Here is a 22,110-nt window from a genome sequence, read left to right on the forward strand (position 1 = left end):
TATAGTGCTTGAAACTAACCCCTGCCACCGAAGGTCAGGAAAGCATCAATAGACTTCTCAATCTACTCCGAAGAAAACGAAGACTATCATATCGGCCGAAAAATGAAAATCGCTGTTTACTGGAATACACAAGGTGTGATATACATCGAAGGGCAAAACGTTTACAAACGCTATCGTGCCGAATGATTGGGCTGACTCGAAACTGAGTAGCAAGAAAACGACCCCATTTTATCGAAGAAAAGTGCCCTGGCTTAAAAGAATATACTAAAAAATTGTTCCAAAATTTTAATATTTCTTTTGTAAGCTAAATACTTATCGAACCGCTCACCTAAGTTAATGAGTGGAGGGAAATCTATGAATACCTGACGGGAATTGGCCGCGGACTTAAACCTTTGTTTGAATTTTTGCGTTCCTCAAAACGATCACTAAATTACTTTGAATAATATTTCAAAAACTCCCACGAATATTGATTCCTTACCTTGTATGTATATATACTAAACTATAGTACTATACTTTTACAATAAATATGAAGCATGTGAAATTCCGTTGACATTCGCTCATTCCTCAACCCATTAAATAAAATGTTTGGACTATTTTTAACACCAAGCATAAATCTCGGAGACAGGCCTAAAATACCAGCGACATGTTTACGGGCTGCCTGTTGAATGGTTGTGGGTGGAAACATGCATATACAGACGTCTGTTCATAACCATATACTATATATACATATATACGTATACGTTGAGGATGACGGACGAAATCTCCGAGATTTTAGTGTTTAATCAGAAAGCGACGCGTGTGAAGGTGACAAACCGCAGACGGATGAATGCGACAAAAATGTGCTTATAGTTATATACTATATATTTGTATGTAAATTATGGATATTTATAAATATTTAAAAAAAAAATCATTTAATTTTCATTAGCCGGCATTGAAAAATGCGTGACATGAAATTGTGAAATGCAGAATACCGTTAAAGTGTTGCAATTTAATGCTATATTTATTAAGATTAACGGCTTTTATCAGCGTAAATTAAATCAGTAACAATAAATGAAGTGATCAAGAATGTATGAAATACGTGATTAAGTGGTTAGCCTGATAACCGAAATACCATAAAGAAAAAAACATAAAGTCTACAAATTTCAAATAGAAATATTCCGAGCGGGTTCGCATTAATCCGAAGCAAAATAAAATATAAAAAATAAACCTAAGCCGCAGACACGTTACATTTACTAGTGAATATTTAAGGGGTTAGACTAGACTAGTTTTTTTTCACGGATTTATGGATGGATCAAAGCTTGCGGGGAGGATTGGTGGATGAGTACACTGTCGAGAACTTTCTATCTCGGTCCAGTTTTAGGCTTTCTGACCACTACAGCGTCTTTCATGGTTGCCATAAAGACAGTAGCAGTAGATCTATTGCTTCTGAACGCAGCGTTCAGGGTAGTGACTATCTAATCCGATAGTAGGGCAGCGATAATAGCCATGAGTTCGCCAACTGTGCACACTAGACAAGTGAACGAATGTCTAGACTCCTTATCTGTAGCATCGAGTTATTTTATGATTAGACTGGTTTGTGTGTTTGGCTATAGCGTTATTGCAGGAAACTGTAAGGCTAATGAACTTGCTAGAAGACGTACTTCAATCTCAATAACTGAGGAATGGTAACATGTAGGAGCTGTGTTGGCATTTCACTACTGAACTGTCGGGCCTTAGACCAAATTAGCAAAGGCTAGTCAACTATAAGAACCTGTGCAGTAGCAAGGTCTTTCTAGCCCAGCGTAAATCGTAAGATGTCTGGGTAGCTCTTCGCTCTCAACAAGGTTCAACTTACAATGGTTGTAGGAGTTCTAATTGGACATTGTTCGATCGGGATTCATACAGTTAGTTTGGTTATCTTACTGGATGCCAGCTGCATCAGCTGTTTGGAAGAAGATGAGATAGAAAAATTTCAACACTTCTTCATTGAATGTCTTGCTTTTGCCAGATCAAGGCAGAAACACCGCGGATTTCATACTTTTAGACATTTAGGTGAAATAGCGAAAATAGTAATAAAGCCTAAGCAGCTTTGTGATAAGTTTAGGGCGTTTTAGCTGATAACTGATATTCAACTTCAGAAGTTCTTCGTTTGGCATCACAAAGGACTGTACATAATGGTTTAAATGTGATACCACCGCAATGCTCAGGTATCAGCCATGTAACCTAACCTAACTAGCCAAGATAATGCTACAATCTCCGTTAATATTTTTCAGTTCGAATTTTTTTAGCACATAGCTACTACAAAAACTGATCAATCAAATTCAAGTTCTTGTATGGAAAACTTTTTATTTGACAAGATATTGTGAAAAATTGATGTAAAGTTAAAAATTTACGTATTTTGCTAGCTAGCACGAGCTTCTAGCATCAACATAGTGGCTATAGGGATACGGTATTTACGAATATTGGCCCAGTGGCTGTCATTTTGCATTAAAATATCAATATAATTTTTTTGCTTACTCTCAAAATAAATTATCAAAATTATACCGGTTTCGCTAGACTGGTCTAACTCCCCAACTCAATTCCAAGCACTCACGATAACGGTAGTTGTTAGTAGTAACATAAAGAAATCAGATAAAAATATAAATAAAAACAACAATTTTTATATAAAAAAAAGTGCTGAAACGTGCATACACACACACACACACGCACACATATACATACATACAAACTTTGTTTATGCCATCGTCACCATCATGATAAGTGTTGTAAAATATGTTCGTTTATTATTATTGCCATGGCTATTATTTATGGCCAGCAATTGTATTGTCAACTATGTCGTTGCTATCGGGACGCCAATAAGTCAGCGACAACTACAAGAACAACAGCAACAACAGCAGGAAGCATTATTAGCGCAACAACAACAGCCACTGCCACAACAAGAGTGGCATCATCCGCAAAACCAGCGACTACAACAACAACAGTTATATAAACCCGCTATAAAACTATCAGCACCCACAACTGCTACTAGCGCCCAGCTGCCACCTGAGCCCGCTAAAACAACACCAACGGATAATTTTACAACCTCAACGCTGCCAAATGGAGTAGGTAAACGGAGCTGAGAAGCATTTGCAAGTAATATGAAAGTTGAAATGAAATTATAGTCGAGATAAAGCAATCAATTTAGGTGCTCATTAACAGTCAATTTTTTTTTTTTTGTTGTTTCCAGAACTTTTTGTGTGCGCTCATAATTTAGTGGTACTGGTGGGTGTAATTCGACAGTAAAAATACACTTTTAATTAAATTTGTTGTTTGCTACTTTTTCGGTTAAGTGCTTGTAAAAAAAGTAGGCGAACTTTATTATTTTCTGTAACTCGAATTCCTCCCACACGGTTCCTTCGACGAAAACGTTTTAGGTGCTGAAAATATTCAATACTACAAGTAGTGGCACTTAGACTTTAGCTAAAAGTTGGACTAAGCTTTATTCCTCTTTTATGTGTTCAATTAGCAACAATATACTGTGGCATCATTCTCACAGATCTTTGAGATATAATTTACAAGGTCGTGCCGCGGAGGATATTTTTTTTGTTCCATTACAACTATTTTAAAAACAAAAAACGTCTAGAAATTGGTATGTTTTTGTAAAAACTTCTGCCAAAAATACAATTTTCACTTTATTTGCTTTTTCTCCGTCTCCTTACCTAGTTAATGGTCTTAGTTCAAACACGTAGTTTTTGTTTTTTACTTTTGTTGATCCTGTCAGAAATTCTGTTGTCAACGCGAAAGCACCTTTTTTCCGAGGGACTGTCGGAAATGACGTCGTAATGACCGAGTTTTGAATATTTTCTTTTTAAAATTTCACAAAATCTTTATCAAATATATATAAATTCGGAATAATAAAAAGCTTAAATAAAATATTTCATTTTTTATATAACCTCTTAATAAGTTTATACGGAAAAGGTTGAAGATATTTTTGATTCAATTTTCAAAAAACCTGAAACCGTCACGGCAAGTCCAAATAATAATTTTAGAATATGGTATATGGGTATTAGGGTGGAGCGAAAAAAAAAATTTTTTTGCTCAGCCTGAGGGTAAAATATGTAGACTATAAAAAAAGAATATTTTTGGAAAAAAAAAATTTTAATTTAACTCGAAATTTACTTTAAAAGTGAGATGTTAAAAAAATTTTTTTTGCTCCACCCTAATGGTAAGTAGAGTAGCTAAATGTGGGTTTGTTAGCGAAAAAAAAAATATGTTTGTTTGGACGTACTGCGCCACATTTTTTCTGTTTTGGAGTAAAAAGAAGTTTCCGAGTGGAGATATTTGAATGAACTTAAGCCAAAAACAAGTAAGGAAGGGCTAAGTTCGGATGTAACCGAACATTTTATACTCTCGCAAAGTCAAATAGTATACTCGTTTGAGATTTCTTTGTGGATTGGCTGATATTTTCGGTAGAAGGTCAACTATAGGCACTGGGGTCCACATATTTAGTACTTAGGGGCTTAAACAGTTTTGGTTCGATTTAGACAATTTTTGGCCACAAGGTGGCATACTTTAATCGCATTATTCACGCAAAGTTTTATCCCGATACAGTCATTGTTGCCTGATTTGCATAGTGGAAAGTGAAATAATCAGATGGAATTTAAAATGGTGTTATATGGAAAGTAGGCGTGGTTGTAGTCCGATTTCGCCCATTTTTGCACTGTGACATAGAAACATGAAAAGAACGTTATGCACCGAATTTGGTTGAAATCGGTTAAGCAGATCTCAAGATATGGGTTTTCACCTAAAAGTGGGCTGTGCCACGCCCACTGTCTAATTTTGAACGCGGTTCCTATAAAGTCATCTCATACCATCCCAGAGATAAAATTTAATGACTCTGGCGTGTTTAGTGCTTGATTTATCGCGCTTTTAGTAGTTTTTAACAGTACCGTTATATGGGGAGTGGGCGGAGTTGCCACCCGATTTCAACTATTTTCACACCGTCAATAGAAGTGCTAAAAATATTTGCTTCCAGTGAATTTTGTTATTATAGCGTTAGCGGTTTAGGAGATATGCACATTAAACCTATTAGAGGCGGGACCACGCCCACTTTTTTAAAAAAAATTTTAACTGCAGATGCCCCTCCCTAATGTGATCCTGTGTACCAAATAACAGTCTTGTATCTTATTGCGGAGCTTAGTTATGGCAAGTTATTTGTTTTTGATTAATGGCGTTTTGTGGGCGTGGCAGTGGTCCGATTACGCCCATCTGCAATACCAACCGTCTCACGGTACCATGAAACATGTCTACCAAGTTTCATAAAGATATCTCAATTTTTACTCAAGTTAGAGCTTGCACGGACGGACGGACAGACGGACGGACGGACAGACAGTCACCCGGATTTCAACTCGTCTCTTCATCCTGATCATTTATATATATATAACCCTATATCTAACTCGATTAGTTTTAGGTGATACAAACAACCGTTAGGTGAACAAAACTATTATACTCTGTAGCAACAGGTTGCTACAGGTTGGTGGGTTTTGAGAAACGAAAAATCATTATAAGTTCTTCTCAACATATATCTTGCGATCAGTATAACAGTATTAAATAGTTTTCACAAGTCTGCAAGTACTAATATTCGCACTTTATAATTTTTGTATATTAATGTTGTGTTTTTTATAGGTTATGCAAACGAAACTGTAGGTTATGCTGAGGAAGACGAGAGTGAGAACGAGAGTGAGAACGATGAAAAGTTGCCAAGCGAAATACAAAAGGCTGTATGCACGGTGACCGCCGGTGAAGTGCGCGCTAGCGCTGAGGCAGTCACCACGAAAAAGCTAAAAGGTGTTTGTGGATCAGGTATGTATGTATATACATATTGATGCCAAATTTTAAACAAATACAATTCTTTACTTGCAAATTGTAATAATAATTATTTTTAGCCGAATTGAAGCTCGCATTTAGCGATTTGGAAGCTAAGCTGTATAAAGAGTTGCAAGACATAAAAGTTTTATTGCAACATATAGCGCAAAAGCAAGGCATAAATATGCCGCAGTTGCTGCTGCCACCAATGACCTTCGCAACATCAACAATTACACCGCCTGCTGTGTTACATGCACAACAACAAACCAACATACCGGTAACACCGGCAACCGCAACACCACCAACTACGCAAACAACAACGTTACACGCACAACAACATAAACCACCGCTGCGTGTCAAACCTACAACAGCCATTAAACCGAAATTCCAACCGATTGTGGAGCCCAAAGATAATGCTGTGGACACATCATCCGCCGAAGTGAGCTATGAATATGAAGAGTCTTCAGCAGCAATGGATGCTGAAGATGTTTTGCCTAAAAAGTTGCCACATATGAAAACCTTCCACACGAAGGGCCAAGCCACGCGTATATCTAGTGAACTGTTGCAAGAAGTTCGGAGATTTAATAACACAATGTTAAGCGATCGAGAGTTGAAGGTGTTCACATACTACTGGAAATTGGAGAACTTCACCGAACGCATTGAGAGCGGTAGTAGTTCAGTGGTGCAGAGTCCGGTGTTTTCGATAAAAGGTACATATTATTTTAAGACCCTGAATAGGGTGTATTAAGTTTGTTACTAATTTTGAAAACACACTCACAAATAAATATTTTCAAAAAGAACTTTACAGCAGAACTTAATAACCTCCGTTTGTGTGTACCGTGATTCGGTACGTAATAATCGAATTTTTGGCATATTTTTACTAGTTTTTTCAACCACCTTTGCGAATAGATAAAAATAAATAGAAGGTGCAACGGTCAAGCCCTGCTTTATAATTATTTAAATATATTTGTGCTATAAAAATTCCATTTTTTCGTTTTGATAGGCAAACCATTGCATCTCACAGCCAATTTCCAACACTTACATCGCGATTTTCTCTACCTACAACTGACGCAGGCGCTTAAAAAATCCAGCAATCGGAATAATATCTTTATCGACATGGGTGGTTTATTCAAGGAAATTGCAAATGAGAAAATCATCTTTAAGCATAAAATATCGGTACTCAATCAGGTATGTGCACAAGGTGTTACAATCAGCGTTACAAATAATGCATTAAAAAATAATTGAGTAAATATTTGAAGTATATTTTTTTTATATTTTGTTGTACCGAAAATCTTAATTAAAAATAATTTTCAAATTTCTAAAGCAAATTAACGGATTAAAAAAAACAATATTAATTTGTAAACACATCTACTGAAGAAAACTTAATTTTAAATTATGTATATCTAAATTTAAATTAAATTTTCAATTTTTATAAAATTTACGATTTTGAGAAAATCTATTTTGTAACCAGGGTTGCGAATTTATGAATTCAAAAATTTTGGTTTATATATAGATTGTATTTTCAATTTTAAATTCCAATTTTTGGATTAAAAGTTAAATTTTTAAAATTCCAATTTTGTGATTAAGAATTAAAATAAAAATATTTTCCAACTTTTTTTTTATAAAAATATGCAATAACTAAAATTTAATATACATACATGAAATCATAAAATTTTACATTCCAAACTATTTTTTTTTTCTAATTAATTAATTTTCGATTTTTTTGTTATGTTTTTACATATTTTTTATTTTTTGCAGCACAATCAACGCTCAAAGGATTTAATTTCACAAGAAATACATAATCTGGAGTCCGGCTTTCTCATACCGAACAGCGCACTACTCAACAGTCCATTTATCAAAAACGATTCGTTGTTAATACAAATTTTTCTTTATTTATAACTGCATCTTTGCTAATTTTATATATTTTTGCACTAGTTAAATATGTATGTATGTGTTTATAATTTAATAAAACGTTTATTCTTTCATTTTTGCGATTTAATATATTTTTTTATGATTTTTAAAGCATAAAAGGCATTATAAATATTTGTTAATTATTAATTAAATTTAATTATAGCGAGCGGACTTGAGGTACATGACCATTAAACAAGTGTAAGAAATTTATGAAAGCAATGGGTGCTAAATAATTGTGTGTATCGTTAACTATTTTAATTTGTGTTTTTTCTAGAAATTTTCAAATATTTTAAATATTATACAAAACATATTTCAAATAGTATAAAAAATAAAAATGAAAAATAAAAAATTTTTTGCAACTCACCTAAATCAACACTTAGCTTGAGTTTAACCAATTTTTCTTGTTGTTGTATTTTGTTTTTCTTGCTATTCCTTTTTCTTAATAATTAAAAGCGAATAATTTAGCTAAAAAAAATGCTGGTGTTAGTTATGTATACATGTTTGCAAGTAATTTTTTTATTTTTTTTTGTTGTTTTTCAAAATATTTATAATTTACTACGCGCCCCTTTCGCTTTAATATCCAATACCGGCAAACAAATGGGATATAATTCTTTGCTTGATTTAAACGTTTCCAAATCGGTGATTTTCTCATGTCTTTCCATATTTGTTATTTCTGTTTCGGTCGTGTCAATTTCGTTATTCACTTCATTTGTTTGTGTAGAGATAATATGCACGGAGAGTACGCGGCGTTCGGGACCAGCACGTGTGATGAAGCTCTGTAAATAAGTGAGAGGGCAATTTATTATATACCTATGTAAATGCAGGTAGGTGCAAAATATGGAATTATATAAAGAAACTGCTCACAGCGATTAATAAGTACAAAAACCACCATTTACTGACTGCCGCAATTCAAGATGTTGTTATTGTAATACTTGGTGAACGAACCCTCACGTGTTCAGAGTTCTTAGCAGACTTCCCGGCGTGGCCCGTTGCTTTGCAACAATTTTTTGCAGGTTTTTTTTTCTCCAACAATTCATTTTAATCATACCCGAACCCAGATTTTATCTCAACGGCCCTGGTAGCACTATTAAAACACGCTATTTCACTTTTGAAAACCCGGCATTAACACCAGATTTATCTTTCCCTACATTCTTCATTCATTACTTAAGTAAATATTTTTCTTTCACAAATCGCTTCCGTTTAGAAACCTACCTTGAAGCATTCCAAAAACTCTTCCTTCGTAATTTTACGCAAAATCGCCACTTCCGCTTCATCTCGTTCGAAATGATATTGCCCAACAGAAATTTCATTATAAAATTGATGGAATTGTTGTGTAACATTTTTAGGTTTCTCCAACTTTTTCAATGCTAAAGCCTCTTTATGTCGTTCAAATTCATCCAGCGGCATTTCCTCCATAGTTTGCTGTACAAAAGAACGAATATTGCTTTAAAAAAAGGTTGTTTCATTTTTTTATAATTATAAGTTTTTACCAAATAGTTCTCCAAGAAGCTTTCAATGCGATCCTCCACGAACGATGGATGCTTTGAGGATTGTACTATAATACGTATGCCATTGGCGCCATTTACTTTGCGTATACCGCTGAAGACTATATAGCCGAGTTGTTCCTGAAATTTTTTATATAAGTATATAACATAAATATATATAGAGCACATGCGGAAAAAAATTGTATGATATAAAATTAAAATTCTCTGATCTTTGTAGCCTCAAATACGAGTATAAACACATATATAGCAATTATATAGTGTTTTACAATAATTCATAACCTCAAATGATTGTATAGCATGTTCGTAAATCATCATTTAGTGATTTGTGCTGCATTAGCAGCCAGATCAATATCTCATGATTACTTTACACAATTTTCAACAAGATTGTTGAACAATTTTACGTTAACTGTGGTTTGTTTACTAGCGACACCTTAAAATGTTTCGATAAAAAAAAACACTGTTTGTTTATTATTTAGTTATGGTAATGTAATTCACATGAGTAATTGACGAAGTAATTACTTGTAGCGTGTAGTAAAAAAAAAGTAAAAACAAAAGTATTCTTAATTTCGGCAATAATACCCATCGCAAACACAAAAGTTGCCATACAAGAACTTGATTTTGATCGGCCAGTTTTTATGGCAGCTATCGGAGATTACGTTGTTGCCTTAGCAACTAACTCATGCCAAATTTGGTGAGGATATTACGTCATATAAAAAAGTTTACCATACAAGTACTTGATTCCGATTGTTTAGTTAGTATGGCCATGGTTTTTTAGGTAATTTTTATTACAACTTGGATTACATTATTGGCGTTTTAGTACAGATCCCTAACTTTTTTGAAAGTATAATATAGCCTATGTTCACCGGAGAGAATGTAGTTTCTCAACGGTGAAAGATTTTTTTCAAATCTGTCAAGTATTTTCGGAGCCAATATTAATATAGATACTTTTTAGTCGACTAATTTCCTAAAATCGTAAAGTGAACGGTACTACATAATGTAATCATGTAATTAAGATCATGTAATTAACCAAAAATGTATAACAAATCACTTCACAAATCGCATACAAAATGTAGAACATTTTTATTGCAAATTTTAAACAAAATACCGGCGATAAAATCTGCAAATATTATCGTCAATATAAACATTAAAACGAAACTATAAAAAGTTTTGGTGGCATCGCTGAGCGGTAGTATTGAATTGTCTATACAGAGTTACGAAGTAATAAAATTTGTGCCAAAAATATGCGTAGTATAATTCTAATTGCTTTTATTGGCACCGTATTGAGCATTATGATGGTAAATAAAATAAAATAAAATAAAATAGTAATAATTTCAAGTAGCATCTACTAACTACTCAAACTTTTTTATGTAGCATCGGTGCAATGCTGGAACACCAGTGACATCTGAAAGTTCAGAGATGTCCGTTCAACCCTTCAGATATATGAGTCGTCGTGCCGCGCAAGGGGGCGGTGGCGGTGCAGGTGGTGGCGCTGGTGCTGGCATGGGTTTTGGTTTCGGTGCAAATATGGGTGGCCAAGCAGGCGCTGAAGGAGGTGGACAAAGTGTCCATTAAATATTTGAAGCAATAAAACATAACGGCACTTTTGGCAACGATTGCATATCGAAAAGGACAACGAAAGGGACAACGTTTCAAATAATTCTACACTCAAATCGTAACAACCAAATATAGTAAAGCGCACCAACAACTCAAATATTGTACATGAACATTTAAAAATTCATACAAAATATGTGAATAATAATAAATGAATTATAACCACGTTAGATATCAACTGCAAAGTATATTTGCGAAGTATGCTATTTTTTATTAATTACAAGTTTAGGCAGACTGTACCTATTATCCATCGCACCAAAATTTAATAGGAACAGAGTGATTGAAGGTGTAGGCATGGTCTTTTGCAATAGTACATTCCAAGGAAATTTCTTTCTATTTTCTATCGATTAAGTTGTGATAGATGAAGTATATAATAGTAAAAAAAAAAATGGCGGTATCTTCTGCGTTAAAAGTACTCACTAGGTAAGTTTCGGACTGCACTTGGCGTTACAATTTGGCAGCAAAAATTTACACGCACGCTGAGCTCTAAACTTAACTTCCCCAAAGTTACTTAGCTTGGAAAGAGCAGTTAACTAACATATATATACTAAATATATTTATGGGAAGATAAATAAGTGACTAAATTAATGTTGCATGTTACAGAAAGAGTCACAAACAATTATTCTTTAACAAAATGTAAAAAAAAAATTTATTTCATGTTTAAATAAATCACTGAGATAGCATCTTTTCTATATGTATGTAATGTGGTCTAAACTAGTATTTCTAGCTACTAAACTATAAAAAGGGAGTGCGATGACATTGAACTAAGTTAGTTTTCAATTTACTACTGTTCAAAAACGTCATCGATTTTTTCTGGAAACATGAGGTTCATAGCAATGATTGCTTTGATTTGCACAGTATTGGCGGTGATGATGGTGAGTCAAAGGATTAAAATAAAAAGGATATTTTCAATATGCAAAAATTTTCAATTTTTTAAATAATTTTTAATCTTTTTGTGCAAATAACCATAAAAATATTAAACTTTCAACTTTTCATATTCTTAATTAAATATTTAATTTATTTGCCAGTACCCAACCAATGCTCAAATGCCCCAAATGCCTCAAATGCCTGGGATGCCTGGTGGAAGTAATGGCCTAATCGATCGCGCACGTCGCTCTGCTCAAGGCGGTGGCGGTGGTGGTGGCGCAGGTGGTGGTGCTGGTGCCGGTATGGGATTTGGCATGGGCGCTAATATGGGAGGAGGAGCACAAGGAGGTGGCGGTGCACAAGGAGGCCAATAATTTTAGTTTTCAAATATTTAGTGCAATTAAACAGAGCAGTACAGAAATATTATATTTGAAGAGATTTTCATTTAATACAGAATTTTTGGTCGAATTTACTCATAAGCATCCAAATGCAATACTGTTTAGAAAGGGAGAGTAAAGCAACGACTAAAACAGAGAGTTAGGTTATTAAGGCTAAATTCCGATTAAGAGACCACTTATCCTATTACAAACAGCATCCTTGGGGCCCAAAAAAGCTGCTGAAGGTTGATTAAACCTTAATGAATTGAATAATAAATCGTCTTGAATTCATAAGAAATCTAACATCCTTTATTTTCGACTCCAGCCAGTTCACCTGAAGTCAAGGGTTTTAATCGTACTGTCTCGTCTCCTTTTACGATTCGCACCTGGAAATAATATTAACGGAACTCCACACTGCTTTCAGTCTGATGATATTGAGACGAGATTGTCTTCCATTACAAACTCGTCAGGATTGCAGTTCTCAGCCATTCTACAATACCACTCTTATAAGTGTTATATTTTTTTGATTTTACGGTAAAGCACCCTTTAAATATTCGTCATTATACGCTGCACAGGATATATTAAATTTGTCGACGAACCTATAAAATGTATATATAATATAGTTATAACTGCTCAGCATGACCACCTATACGCGAACAAGTCCCTTAGTTCTTAAGATACCTATCTAAATCTCTAAACAGCTGGTATTTTGTCGGAACCGCCAATTTTCCGACTACTAGGGGATATAGTAACCACACAAACTGATCGATCAAAATCAAGTCCTGGTATGGAAAACTTTTTTACTCGACAGGATAGCTTCACGAACACACCTTTTAAAGTTTCGTCTAAATACAAATTCAGAAATAGATAATTCTACAGTTTTGTTTAAGAAGAACAGAGGCAAGAATTGGTGCGCTGATTATTTACTAAATTTTGACTATAAGTACCGACAAGCACACTGCTACTACTCGACTTTGCTCGTTCAAATACTCTCTAAGCTTTGCTCTTCGCTGCACTGTGTGATCAACCTTAGTTAATTTGGTGCCAAGTCTTATGAAACAACGAGAATGCTGGTTGTACCTCTGCTCACAATATTATTTCTTTCTTTAGTTTTACGAAAGATATCTATTATGTATTGTCAGAGATTATCGACTAAATCTAGAGAAAGGTACTAAAAATAAAGAATGTGTGTTTACGAATAACTATAGATTTAGTTCGTACAGTTCTAGAGATTTTACACAAAATGACTTTATCTCATTTCCAGACCTTAAGAGCATGTTTGCTTGAAAGCAATCACTGAGAATAAGACCTGCTGCGAAGAAAACACTATACCGCACTACAAAAGTATGACTCGTCTTAAAAAGTTATAATCAGTAAAACACTGCCGAAGCGAACTGTTTTGAATAATACGAACTTTAATAGTACCAGGTGTACCGGTATGAAGTGAGCGTTAAGATAAATATACGTTGTAGCGAAAATTTGTTGTGAACGAGCCTTAATTATTTCGTGGAATTGACATCTGTCAAATATATGCAATAAACTTACTGGTGGTATATAAGTATATGTAACTTGATTTTTAATCAAAAAGAGCATGAGCTCGGTATAATCTACTTAAATATTTATACGAGTATATACCAGCTGTGTTCAAAGGAAAAGCTGAATTTTGATTTTTAGCGAGCCCCGAAGGGGATTACATTAAGAGGAAACAAAGTAGATAATAATGAATAAGTAATTATTTTAAAAAAATAAATTCAAAATTCACCTTTTTCTTTAAACACGCTATACGAGGTCATTTTATGAAAGACAGTCAGGATTTTTTACTGACTTCCTTCATTTTTATCCAGTTTTCAGCTGTATACATTTTGTTGAAAATTTAATTAATGGTAAATTTTTTACAAAGCATTTGCATTTATCTTTTTTTTACAGAAAATTTAAATAACAACCTTAAAAATAATTATTATTTCAGATGCTTATCAAGATCAACAGACCAATTACACATTGCATGCTTATACAAAAATCAGACACAATTATTTCTTGACAAAACGTAAACAAATCATAATAACGTGAATATTTGACCCAATGCGATTGCATCTTCACAATTTGACATTTTTTTTTTTTTCAAAAACTAAACTATAAAAAGTGGCTGTAGACACAGCGTCAATGAATAGTTTTGAATTCGACACTGGTTTACCAAGTCAAGCTTCTACCGAAATCATGAAATTCATAGTATTGATTGCTTTGATTTGCACTGTATTGGCGGCTATGTTGGTGAGTGCAGTCATTTAAAAAACAGGACTTTTTTCATTACTCGCAATTTTTCTAATTAAATATTTATTTTCCAGTCTCCAGCAAACACCCAAATGGCTGGTGAGGGTAAGAGTCTAACTGGTCGCTTACGTCGCGCTGCACAAGGCGGTGGCGGCGGTGGTGAAGCAGGTGGTGGCGCTGGTGCTGGTGCCGGAATGGGTTTTGGCATGGGTGCTAACATGGGAGGAGGAGCAAAAGGAGGTGGACATGGTGGTCATTAATGAAGAACATAGCTGAAACTACTATGCAATTGTAGATATAAAAATAAATAAAACAGAGCAGCGCAGAAACAGTTAAAGATATTTCATTTAAATATTGCTTGCTGTTTACTCGTATGTAATATTTAATTTTTTCTTAGACAAAAAAAAAAATGCATGGACTTTGCAGCTACTAATATTTTTGACTTATCTCCATATATAATATTATATTACTGATTCAACGCAGCTAAGAATAATATTGACCGTCTGTATTCGATTGTTATTTAAAATACTAATATTTTTATGAAAGGACTACTTCCAATGACAGGCTTTACTACTATCACTACTACTACTCAACTTTCAAGTCGCCGCCGAAAGACTGCTAGATATATTAGATATATAAATATATGAAAAACTTTGGCGCTTCGTAGCTACTGAGGTTGACATAGAAATTTGTTAGGTTACATTTTCTGTTTAGGATACTTTTAAGTCTATGTGATAATATCTTTGATGTTATTTTAAAATGAAAGATAGTGCTAACGAAAGAGTTTATAGTCCAAACTCTTCAATGAAGGCGCTCTTGAAGATCAGAACCGAAACCGTTCCCACGACAGTCGGGTCTAAGTAATCGGAACAGACTAAGATTTTTATCCCGCCAAGGACTGTCAACTCGACATAATTCTCGCCTCTACAACAACGACATCAGAACCGAAACACTATAAAATCGAAATATTTTCAAGCAGTATTGTTCCTTTATTCAGACTATTTCAATAACACCAACGGACCCAAATTTTTATTCGGCGAAGGTTTGCCAATTCGACAGCATTTCTCAAAATTTTTAATAGCTTGCTTTTTAGTTTAAAAGGTGGTTCTTAAAAATCTCATTAATGCTTAGTGTTGCTATAACGAAAATAAAAACAAAGTCGTAAATTGCTTCTGCGCTCGTATTTGAGTCCTAAAACAAGAAAAAACTTTAACTTTACTGCACCGAAGCTATTATATAGTTCTTTATAGCCACGTATCTCTTATGAAGATCTTTATCCTGATTTTTTTCGGTCAATTTGATTGACAACTATATGCTATAGTTGTTCGATCTGAACAACTTGTTTAGAGATTGTACCGTTGCCTTGGACAATAATATATGCCGAATTTCGTGAAGATATCTTGTCAAATGAAAAAGTTTTCCATACAAGGGTTTGATTTGGACCGACCGATCAGTTTGTATGGCAGCTATAGGCTATAGTGGTCTGATAACGGCGGTTTCGACTAATGAGCAGTTCATTGCTACGTGTGAAAAATTTTAAATCGATATGTCGAAAACCGAGCGACTAGTAAGACTATATACAGACAGACAGATAGACGGCAAAATTGTCTTAACTCGTCACGCTGATCATTTATATACAATATATACTTTATAGGGTCTCCGATTTTTCCTTCTGGGTGTAGTAGACATCGTGGTAAAGTTAATATACCCTATTCAGTGTATCAATATAGGCATAAATCTCGAAAGCTCTTACTTGTCGAACTTAGTGTGCTACTTTGAAACCATTCAAATGGAAAAGGTTTTGAGATTACTACTTTCCACTAGTTAATTAAACTGAAACCGCAGTAAATTACCCGTTATACTTAAAATGATCATTAAAAATTTCTGAAGTCATTTTTAAAGTGCTTTTTCGAAAATATGTTCACGTATATTTTCGTAAATTTCCTCTCAAAATATGTATGTACTTGTATGTATACTAACAAAAATATATTTAAATTTAGTTGCACGAAAATTTGTTGCAATTAAACAAATATCATGTTTATTATCACTTAATTAGTTTTTAAAAATTTATTCTCATAATTTTCAATAATTTATATACCCATAATTACTTTTCAAATGGTACGGCATTGCGTGTTGAATTTAAAAAGAAATATACTATCAATTTACGATACGATCTACACTATGAGAAATTATTGTTTGGTAGTAAAACTATAAAAACTAGGTTGGAGCATTTGTTGGGAAAGTAGTATTCAAGTGACGACAGTTCAAACAAATACAGAGAGGTGCTTCAAGCAAAAATGCGCGCATTAATTTTGATCGCTTGTGTTTGCTGTGCTTTGGCAGCATTGTGGGTATGTCATACATTTTTCGCCCGTTTTAATAATAAAGCAACTCAATAACATGTAGTCCTAATTCGCTTTACAGCACTCCACAAATGCTCAGGCTATACCGCAATCGCCACAAAAGCCAGCTATAGAAAGTCGCTCTCGTCGTGCCGCTCAAGGACCACCACAATCGCCACCAAAGCCAGCTATAGAAAGTCGCTCTCGTCGTGCCGCTCAAGGACCACCACAATCGCCACAAAAGCCAGCTATCGAGAGTCGCTCTCGTCGTGCCGCTCAAGGACCACCACAATCGCCACCAAAGCCAGCTATCGAGAGTCGCTCTCGTCGTGCCGCTCAAGGACCACCGCAAGGACCGCCAGGTGGCGGTATGGGTGGTATGATGGGCGCTGGCATAGGATTCAGCTTCGGTGGAAGCGCTGGAGGCGGCGCTCAAGGGCAAGGCGGTGGTCAATAGTTTACCAAAATGAATGAATAATATTGCTATAGAAACTTCCATGGTAATAAAAAATATTAATACATCAAAAACAAAACTTTTTTAGCTATGTTATTTAGTGGAACGAATGTTCGAATAAGATCTGACTTATTTACGTCAAAATTCTAGTGGCATTAAGAGCGATTAACTGTCGAACGCACTTGAAGAACATGGAAATGATCTTAGACTGAATGCTAGCAGACAACGATAAAGTTTATGTGTAGATATATTTTTTTGATTGGTACACGAAACAGCCGTGTATAAAAAAATGTTGCCTACATTTAGGCGCATATCATAGTTTTTTCATTATAGAATTGCAGAATCGGTTTTTAAAAAATCAATTTTAATAATAGTTATATGCAATCGAAATAAAATTAATATACTTCAAACATTTAAATTTATATAAAAATGCATTATAAAGCAAAATTTAGCTAATTTCTATTTTATAAAGTGCTGCTAAGCACTTCTAAAGGGTACCGTTTTACATTATCTCACTCAAATATATAAATAACACAATTTTTCATCACTCACCTTTGTACGCAATACATCATAGCATGGCTCCGATAAAACTTGCGCAATTAAATTTAACATAATATTGGAACGATCCGTTTGTGGACCATATTGGAAATACAGTTGTGAACAAGAACTTTTATGAAACTTATTTTGATTCTCAAACAAATAGCTGTCGCCTGTAAAGATAATAAACTGCTATATATAATTTTCTTAAAATGTCTTGGACTGTCCACTCACCGCTACACAATTTGTACTCTCGTTTCTTGAGCATCTGACGTGCCAACAGTGGCAGCACAATCGAATTGGTTTTCTCCAAACGTTTATTGACACGTCCCGCAATATCCAATGCCTGCGCCTTAGTCACATTGCCATAAATGAAACATTCCGTGTGCAGACGTTGGAAAAATTCACGCGCAAAATTTACGACACGCTCATAGGTGACCACTATATATATGGAAAAAAAGTAGTATTATATAGCGTATATAATTTTTTCAATGTAAAAACAGTTAACCCACATTCCATCGCATCCAATAATTCGCTGTTGGCCCAAGCATTCTCGGTAAGTATTAAAGCCAGATAATAAATGGCATGCTGATACGGTTGTTCGGCCTTGAAATTCTTGAGCGAGCGTATAAATTCCTCGCGCAATATATCAAAACGTTTTTCATCGATTTTGAAATCGAATAAATGATCCAATACTTTTTCTAATAGTACCAGCTGCTTGTCGTTATAGCCTCGTATAGAAAACTGCAGAAAAAAATATAATTATATATATTTTATTTTGAAATCTATAGCGCGCGCACAAACCTCGATACCCGACGACTTGGTGTTCACTTGCAGTTTTAAACCCGCTAATGCCGCATCATATAAATATTCATTCAATTGATCTTTGAGCAGCGAAACCATTAACTGATTCAAATTACAATTCAGCGGATCGAGATAGGCAATGGGATTGGACATGTCAAAAGTCATGCAGGCTTTTGGCTTCAAAAAGTGGTTGTCTTGTTTATGCCACACCCGTAAAATTGGCGAGTCCTTTATAATGTTGGGATGTTTTGATAAATCTGCATCTTCTGGCACTAATTCGAGATTTGTAGGTATAAAAGCGTTTGGCAGCGGTAGCGCAACATTTTCATTGAGACCACAGCTTTCCCAGCGCTGTTGAAAATTTTGAGGTTAGGAATTATAAAAAAAAAATTAAGTTTATGTGTATTTGCTGCCCACTTACCCGCAATGTCTCGGCATCAATTTTGTATGTGCCATATTTAGTTTTGTAATACGGTTCGATTTCGTTACACAATGGCTCGTAACTTTGACCAATAAGCACGATGCGACATTTTTCCGGCACGAGCTCATCAAGCAATTTCGTAATCAAATCTGGACGCCATTCATTGCTTAGATATGGTGCGGTAAGCACTTCCTCAAGTGGATAAATCTATTGAATGTTAGTTTGATGTTCAAGTTATAATGCTGGCATGTATTATATATCGCTATTTACTCACCTGCATTGCGGATACGGCATGCGTAACCATATTTTCGGGCTGCTCTTTGTCCTTGAAGCGGAAACGTATTTCATTTATTTTAACATATTCATCAAAAATCCACTTCTTTGGACCCTCCTTGCGCACCATTGTCAAATACTAAAACAATTATAATATTTAAATAGTTTAGAAAACTATTTTACAACTATTTCATTTTTTTTATGTGCAATTTGTTATAAAATGTTCACGCACCTGGAAAATAATATTGACGATGTCATCAACGTGCTCCATACCCTCCTGCGTGAGATCAACAACAATCTCGAAGAAACCAAATCCATTTAATGTATTCTGATGACCAGCCATTAGACTAAATATAAAAATGAAAACATTAAAAGTTTGAAATTTACGTTTTCGTTGGTTTAATTTATAACTTACTCATTGCACCAGCCCAATTTACGCAGTTCAGAGAGAATACTGCCTTTGCCCTCATGCCCAAGCAAGTGCGAGAGATAGCTGTCGGGCTAGAGTTGAGTAAAAACAAAAAAAAAACATAAACAAAAAATAGAATAACATTTCATAATCGTATCTAATATTATCAAGTTTCACTAACCGCAGATTTATATAACTCTGTCAGATCGGGTGTTGTAAAGCTGATTGTTAAAGAGCGCAAATCTTTTATTGGTAAAATATGCACTTTCTGCGCGTATTTATCCTCCGAGAAGGGTTCAGGCTCAAATGTGGGTATTTCAACATTTTTATTCTCGATAGTGGCGAACTTGTCAATGACCATTTCTTCGAGCTCGTTAAGAGACTCTGGAAAAAAATGTATATATTTTATTGTTATAATCTTGCGCGATGTTTTTATGTATTTTACCTTTGCCCAGTACCGCTAAGCTCATAATATTCGCGGAATACCATTTCTTATGAAATTTTAAAAGTTCTTCACGGACATCAATGTTCTTCGATTTGGGTATGTCATGGAGTGTTGCTTTATTGCCTGTTAGAGGTTACAAATTTTATTATTTTTAATAAAAAACGTATTTTGTATGTGCTAATGATAGTAAATCACCTTGCGTTACATTAATTATGTATATGCAATAAAAAAATACCGTTACTTACCAGTACCAAATTTGCAATACGGGTGATCCGGCTTTGCTAAATGCTTATGCACTTGCTTGATGCGCCATACATCGCTTGGTAAATTTTTCTCATGCTCTGAATTGACCTTTAAAACCGGAAAAGCATAAAGTTTAGCTTAGCAAATATTATTAGATAGTATTTTTATCATATACAAATAGCTTACCGCATTAATTTCGCGCTCGGTGGCACTAGCTGTGAACAAGGGCCCTATAAAGAATTGCGCAAATCGATCGAGCGCACCATCCAAATGATCTGGCGCCACATGAAAGTGATACTTGGTCATTAATGGATATGTAGCTGCATTACTGCTACCACCACTTTGCGATAAATAGGTGGTATAGCCATTCTCGTGGGGGTACTTTTCAGTACCCAAAAACAGCATATGCTCGAGAAAATGCGCTAAACCGGGCAGGTTATCGGGATCGGACATATGGCTGTATGCAAAATTAATTTTGTATAAACAGAAAAATTTGCAATGTATTGCGTTCATAATTGCACTCACCCAACTTGTACTGCCAGCGCTGCTGCCGAAACATCCGTTTTGGGATCACTGATCAGTAGCACTTTTAAACCATTTTCCAGCTGCAGGCCACGATAGTCTCTTGTATCTTGCTCAGATTTGGTAATATCATTTAAACTTCGAAAATAAAGGAAAGAAATGTATTAGTGGGTATATATAACTGGTTTGTACGTGCATTGCCATTTTAATAGTTTTTTGTTATTGTAATCAATATGCATTTAGTCGTTGTGATTGCTCGAGTGCCTACACAGGAATGTAATGAGTGCTAACTTACCGTACTATAGCTTCTATCTCTTGTGGTTTCTTTAGTGGCATCTTGTTAATGCCACCTGATTCGCCTGCCGCCGTAGTGCTTGAAGCGCTCATTTTACGCTGAAATATGAAGTTTGCTTCGGCACGCGTATACAAAAAACTGGAGTTCACCCAAATGCTGTAAATGTTGTGAAATTCAAAAGCGATTGTCATAATAAATATGTGCATATGTATATATCTTCATTCATCATTCAATAATACCATGCGACCAGCATTTGCATAATAATTAATTGCTTTTTTCACTTACATACCTTTTTATGTTATTTGCGCTTATTATTGATCGTGTCTGCAGTTGTTGTCTACAGCATAATACTAAGGCTTGTCTAATAAACATTAATGTTCTATTATATTGTTGTTTTTGCTACACTTCCTATGTACCCTATAATAACCACTAGGTTTGTACTTTTGTTTCGGTAAAATTTGCTTTTATAAAACACCAACTAACAATTCTGTTGGCAAATTGATGTGCTAACAACCTGCTGTCACAACACAAACTTTTCTTGCTCCACTGCTATTGGAATCGTGGAAAATTCTGCTTACTCAATCGCTCCCCTCAACCAAATAGTCAATCTAGTTATATCTTATAAATTAGCAATTAGCAATGACAATCAGTTGTTTTTGAAGTCTGTCAAATTTTGACTTTTGAATGAAACGCAAACAGCTGATGGAAGTGAAGGAAATGAAATAGCGGCAAAGAAAACAGCATTTGATGGAATTGAAAAATTAAGCGGATATTACGTTTTGATAATGAGAATTAAGTAGTCTATAAAAACTTACAGGGTGGGGAACAGTTAAAAGGTTGACATATTATATAAGTATTTACTCTAAGGCGGTAAGTAGGTTTAATTCGTCTTAAACACAGCATATTTTATTTTACATCGTTAAAAAAACGCTTAGTTCCAGTAACGCTAGTTGGGTTTTTTGAAATAAAAAAGAAAAACGATTCGTTTAATCACCCTGTGTTT

At 34.7% G+C, this 22,110-nt stretch overlaps 6 protein-coding genes across 7 annotated transcripts; 5 read left to right on the plus strand and 1 right to left on the minus strand.

Annotated features, from left to right (window-relative positions):
- The first annotated feature begins 765 nt into the window (after positions 1 to 765).
- Positions 766 to 7,822, plus strand: LOC106622148 (uncharacterized). Of its 2 annotated transcripts, XM_070110939.1 has the most exons (6): positions 766 to 866; positions 2,536 to 3,084; positions 5,644 to 5,820; positions 5,904 to 6,533; positions 6,827 to 7,011; positions 7,582 to 7,822. In XM_070110939.1, the coding sequence occupies exons 1-6, from the start codon at positions 827 to 829 to the stop codon at positions 7,720 to 7,722; spliced, it is 1,722 nt and encodes a 573-aa protein (XP_069967040.1). In that variant the 5' UTR covers positions 766 to 826; the 3' UTR covers positions 7,723 to 7,822. The 2 variants fall into 2 exon arrangements, with proteins under 2 accessions (XP_069967040.1, XP_014096711.3); XM_014241236.3 differs by lacking the exon at positions 766 to 866 and having other exon boundaries at positions 2,504 to 3,084.
- Positions 7,823 to 8,217: 395 nt separating this feature from the next.
- Positions 8,218 to 21,739, minus strand: Ide (Insulin degrading metalloproteinase). The gene is made up of 18 exons (XM_036358248.2): positions 21,397 to 21,739; positions 21,108 to 21,263; positions 20,816 to 20,950; positions 20,477 to 20,747; positions 20,293 to 20,398; positions 20,048 to 20,170; positions 19,784 to 19,986; positions 19,609 to 19,694; positions 19,426 to 19,540; positions 19,195 to 19,332; positions 18,921 to 19,127; positions 18,500 to 18,850; positions 18,208 to 18,439; positions 17,930 to 18,136; positions 17,711 to 17,868; positions 9,225 to 9,359; positions 8,947 to 9,156; positions 8,218 to 8,510 (listed from the first exon to the last, which is right to left on the minus strand). The coding sequence occupies exons 1-18, from the start codon at positions 21,477 to 21,479 to the stop codon at positions 8,280 to 8,282; spliced, it is 3,147 nt and encodes a 1,048-aa protein (XP_036214141.1). The 5' UTR covers positions 21,480 to 21,739; the 3' UTR covers positions 8,218 to 8,279.
- LOC106622150 (keratin, type I cytoskeletal 15) lies at positions 10,412 to 11,038 on the plus strand. The gene is made up of 2 exons (XM_014241238.3): positions 10,412 to 10,534; positions 10,611 to 11,038. Exons 1-2 carry the CDS (start codon positions 10,481 to 10,483, stop codon positions 10,809 to 10,811), a joined length of 255 nt encoding a protein of 84 aa, XP_014096713.1. The 5' UTR covers positions 10,412 to 10,480; the 3' UTR covers positions 10,812 to 11,038.
- LOC106622151 (uncharacterized) lies at positions 11,601 to 12,145 on the plus strand. The gene is made up of 2 exons (XM_036357713.2): positions 11,601 to 11,725; positions 11,879 to 12,145. Exons 1-2 carry the CDS (start codon positions 11,672 to 11,674, stop codon positions 12,089 to 12,091), a joined length of 267 nt encoding a protein of 88 aa, XP_036213606.2. The 5' UTR covers positions 11,601 to 11,671; the 3' UTR covers positions 12,092 to 12,145.
- LOC106622140 (uncharacterized) lies at positions 14,240 to 14,693 on the plus strand. Its single transcript, XM_014241226.3, has 2 exons — positions 14,240 to 14,362; positions 14,437 to 14,693. The coding sequence occupies exons 1-2, from the start codon at positions 14,255 to 14,257 to the stop codon at positions 14,620 to 14,622; spliced, it is 294 nt and encodes a 97-aa protein (XP_014096701.3). The 5' UTR covers positions 14,240 to 14,254; the 3' UTR covers positions 14,623 to 14,693.
- Positions 16,588 to 17,237, plus strand: LOC106619492 (myelin-associated oligodendrocyte basic protein). Its single transcript, XM_070110940.1, has 2 exons — positions 16,588 to 16,713; positions 16,787 to 17,237. The coding sequence occupies exons 1-2, from the start codon at positions 16,660 to 16,662 to the stop codon at positions 17,159 to 17,161; spliced, it is 429 nt and encodes a 142-aa protein (XP_069967041.1). The 5' UTR covers positions 16,588 to 16,659; the 3' UTR covers positions 17,162 to 17,237.
- Positions 21,740 to 22,110: the final 371 nt, after the last annotated feature.

This window comes from Bactrocera oleae, chromosome 6, assembly GCF_042242935.1.
Source record: "Bactrocera oleae isolate idBacOlea1 chromosome 6, idBacOlea1, whole genome shotgun sequence".
NCBI lineage: Eukaryota > Metazoa > Arthropoda > Insecta > Diptera > Tephritidae > Bactrocera > Bactrocera oleae.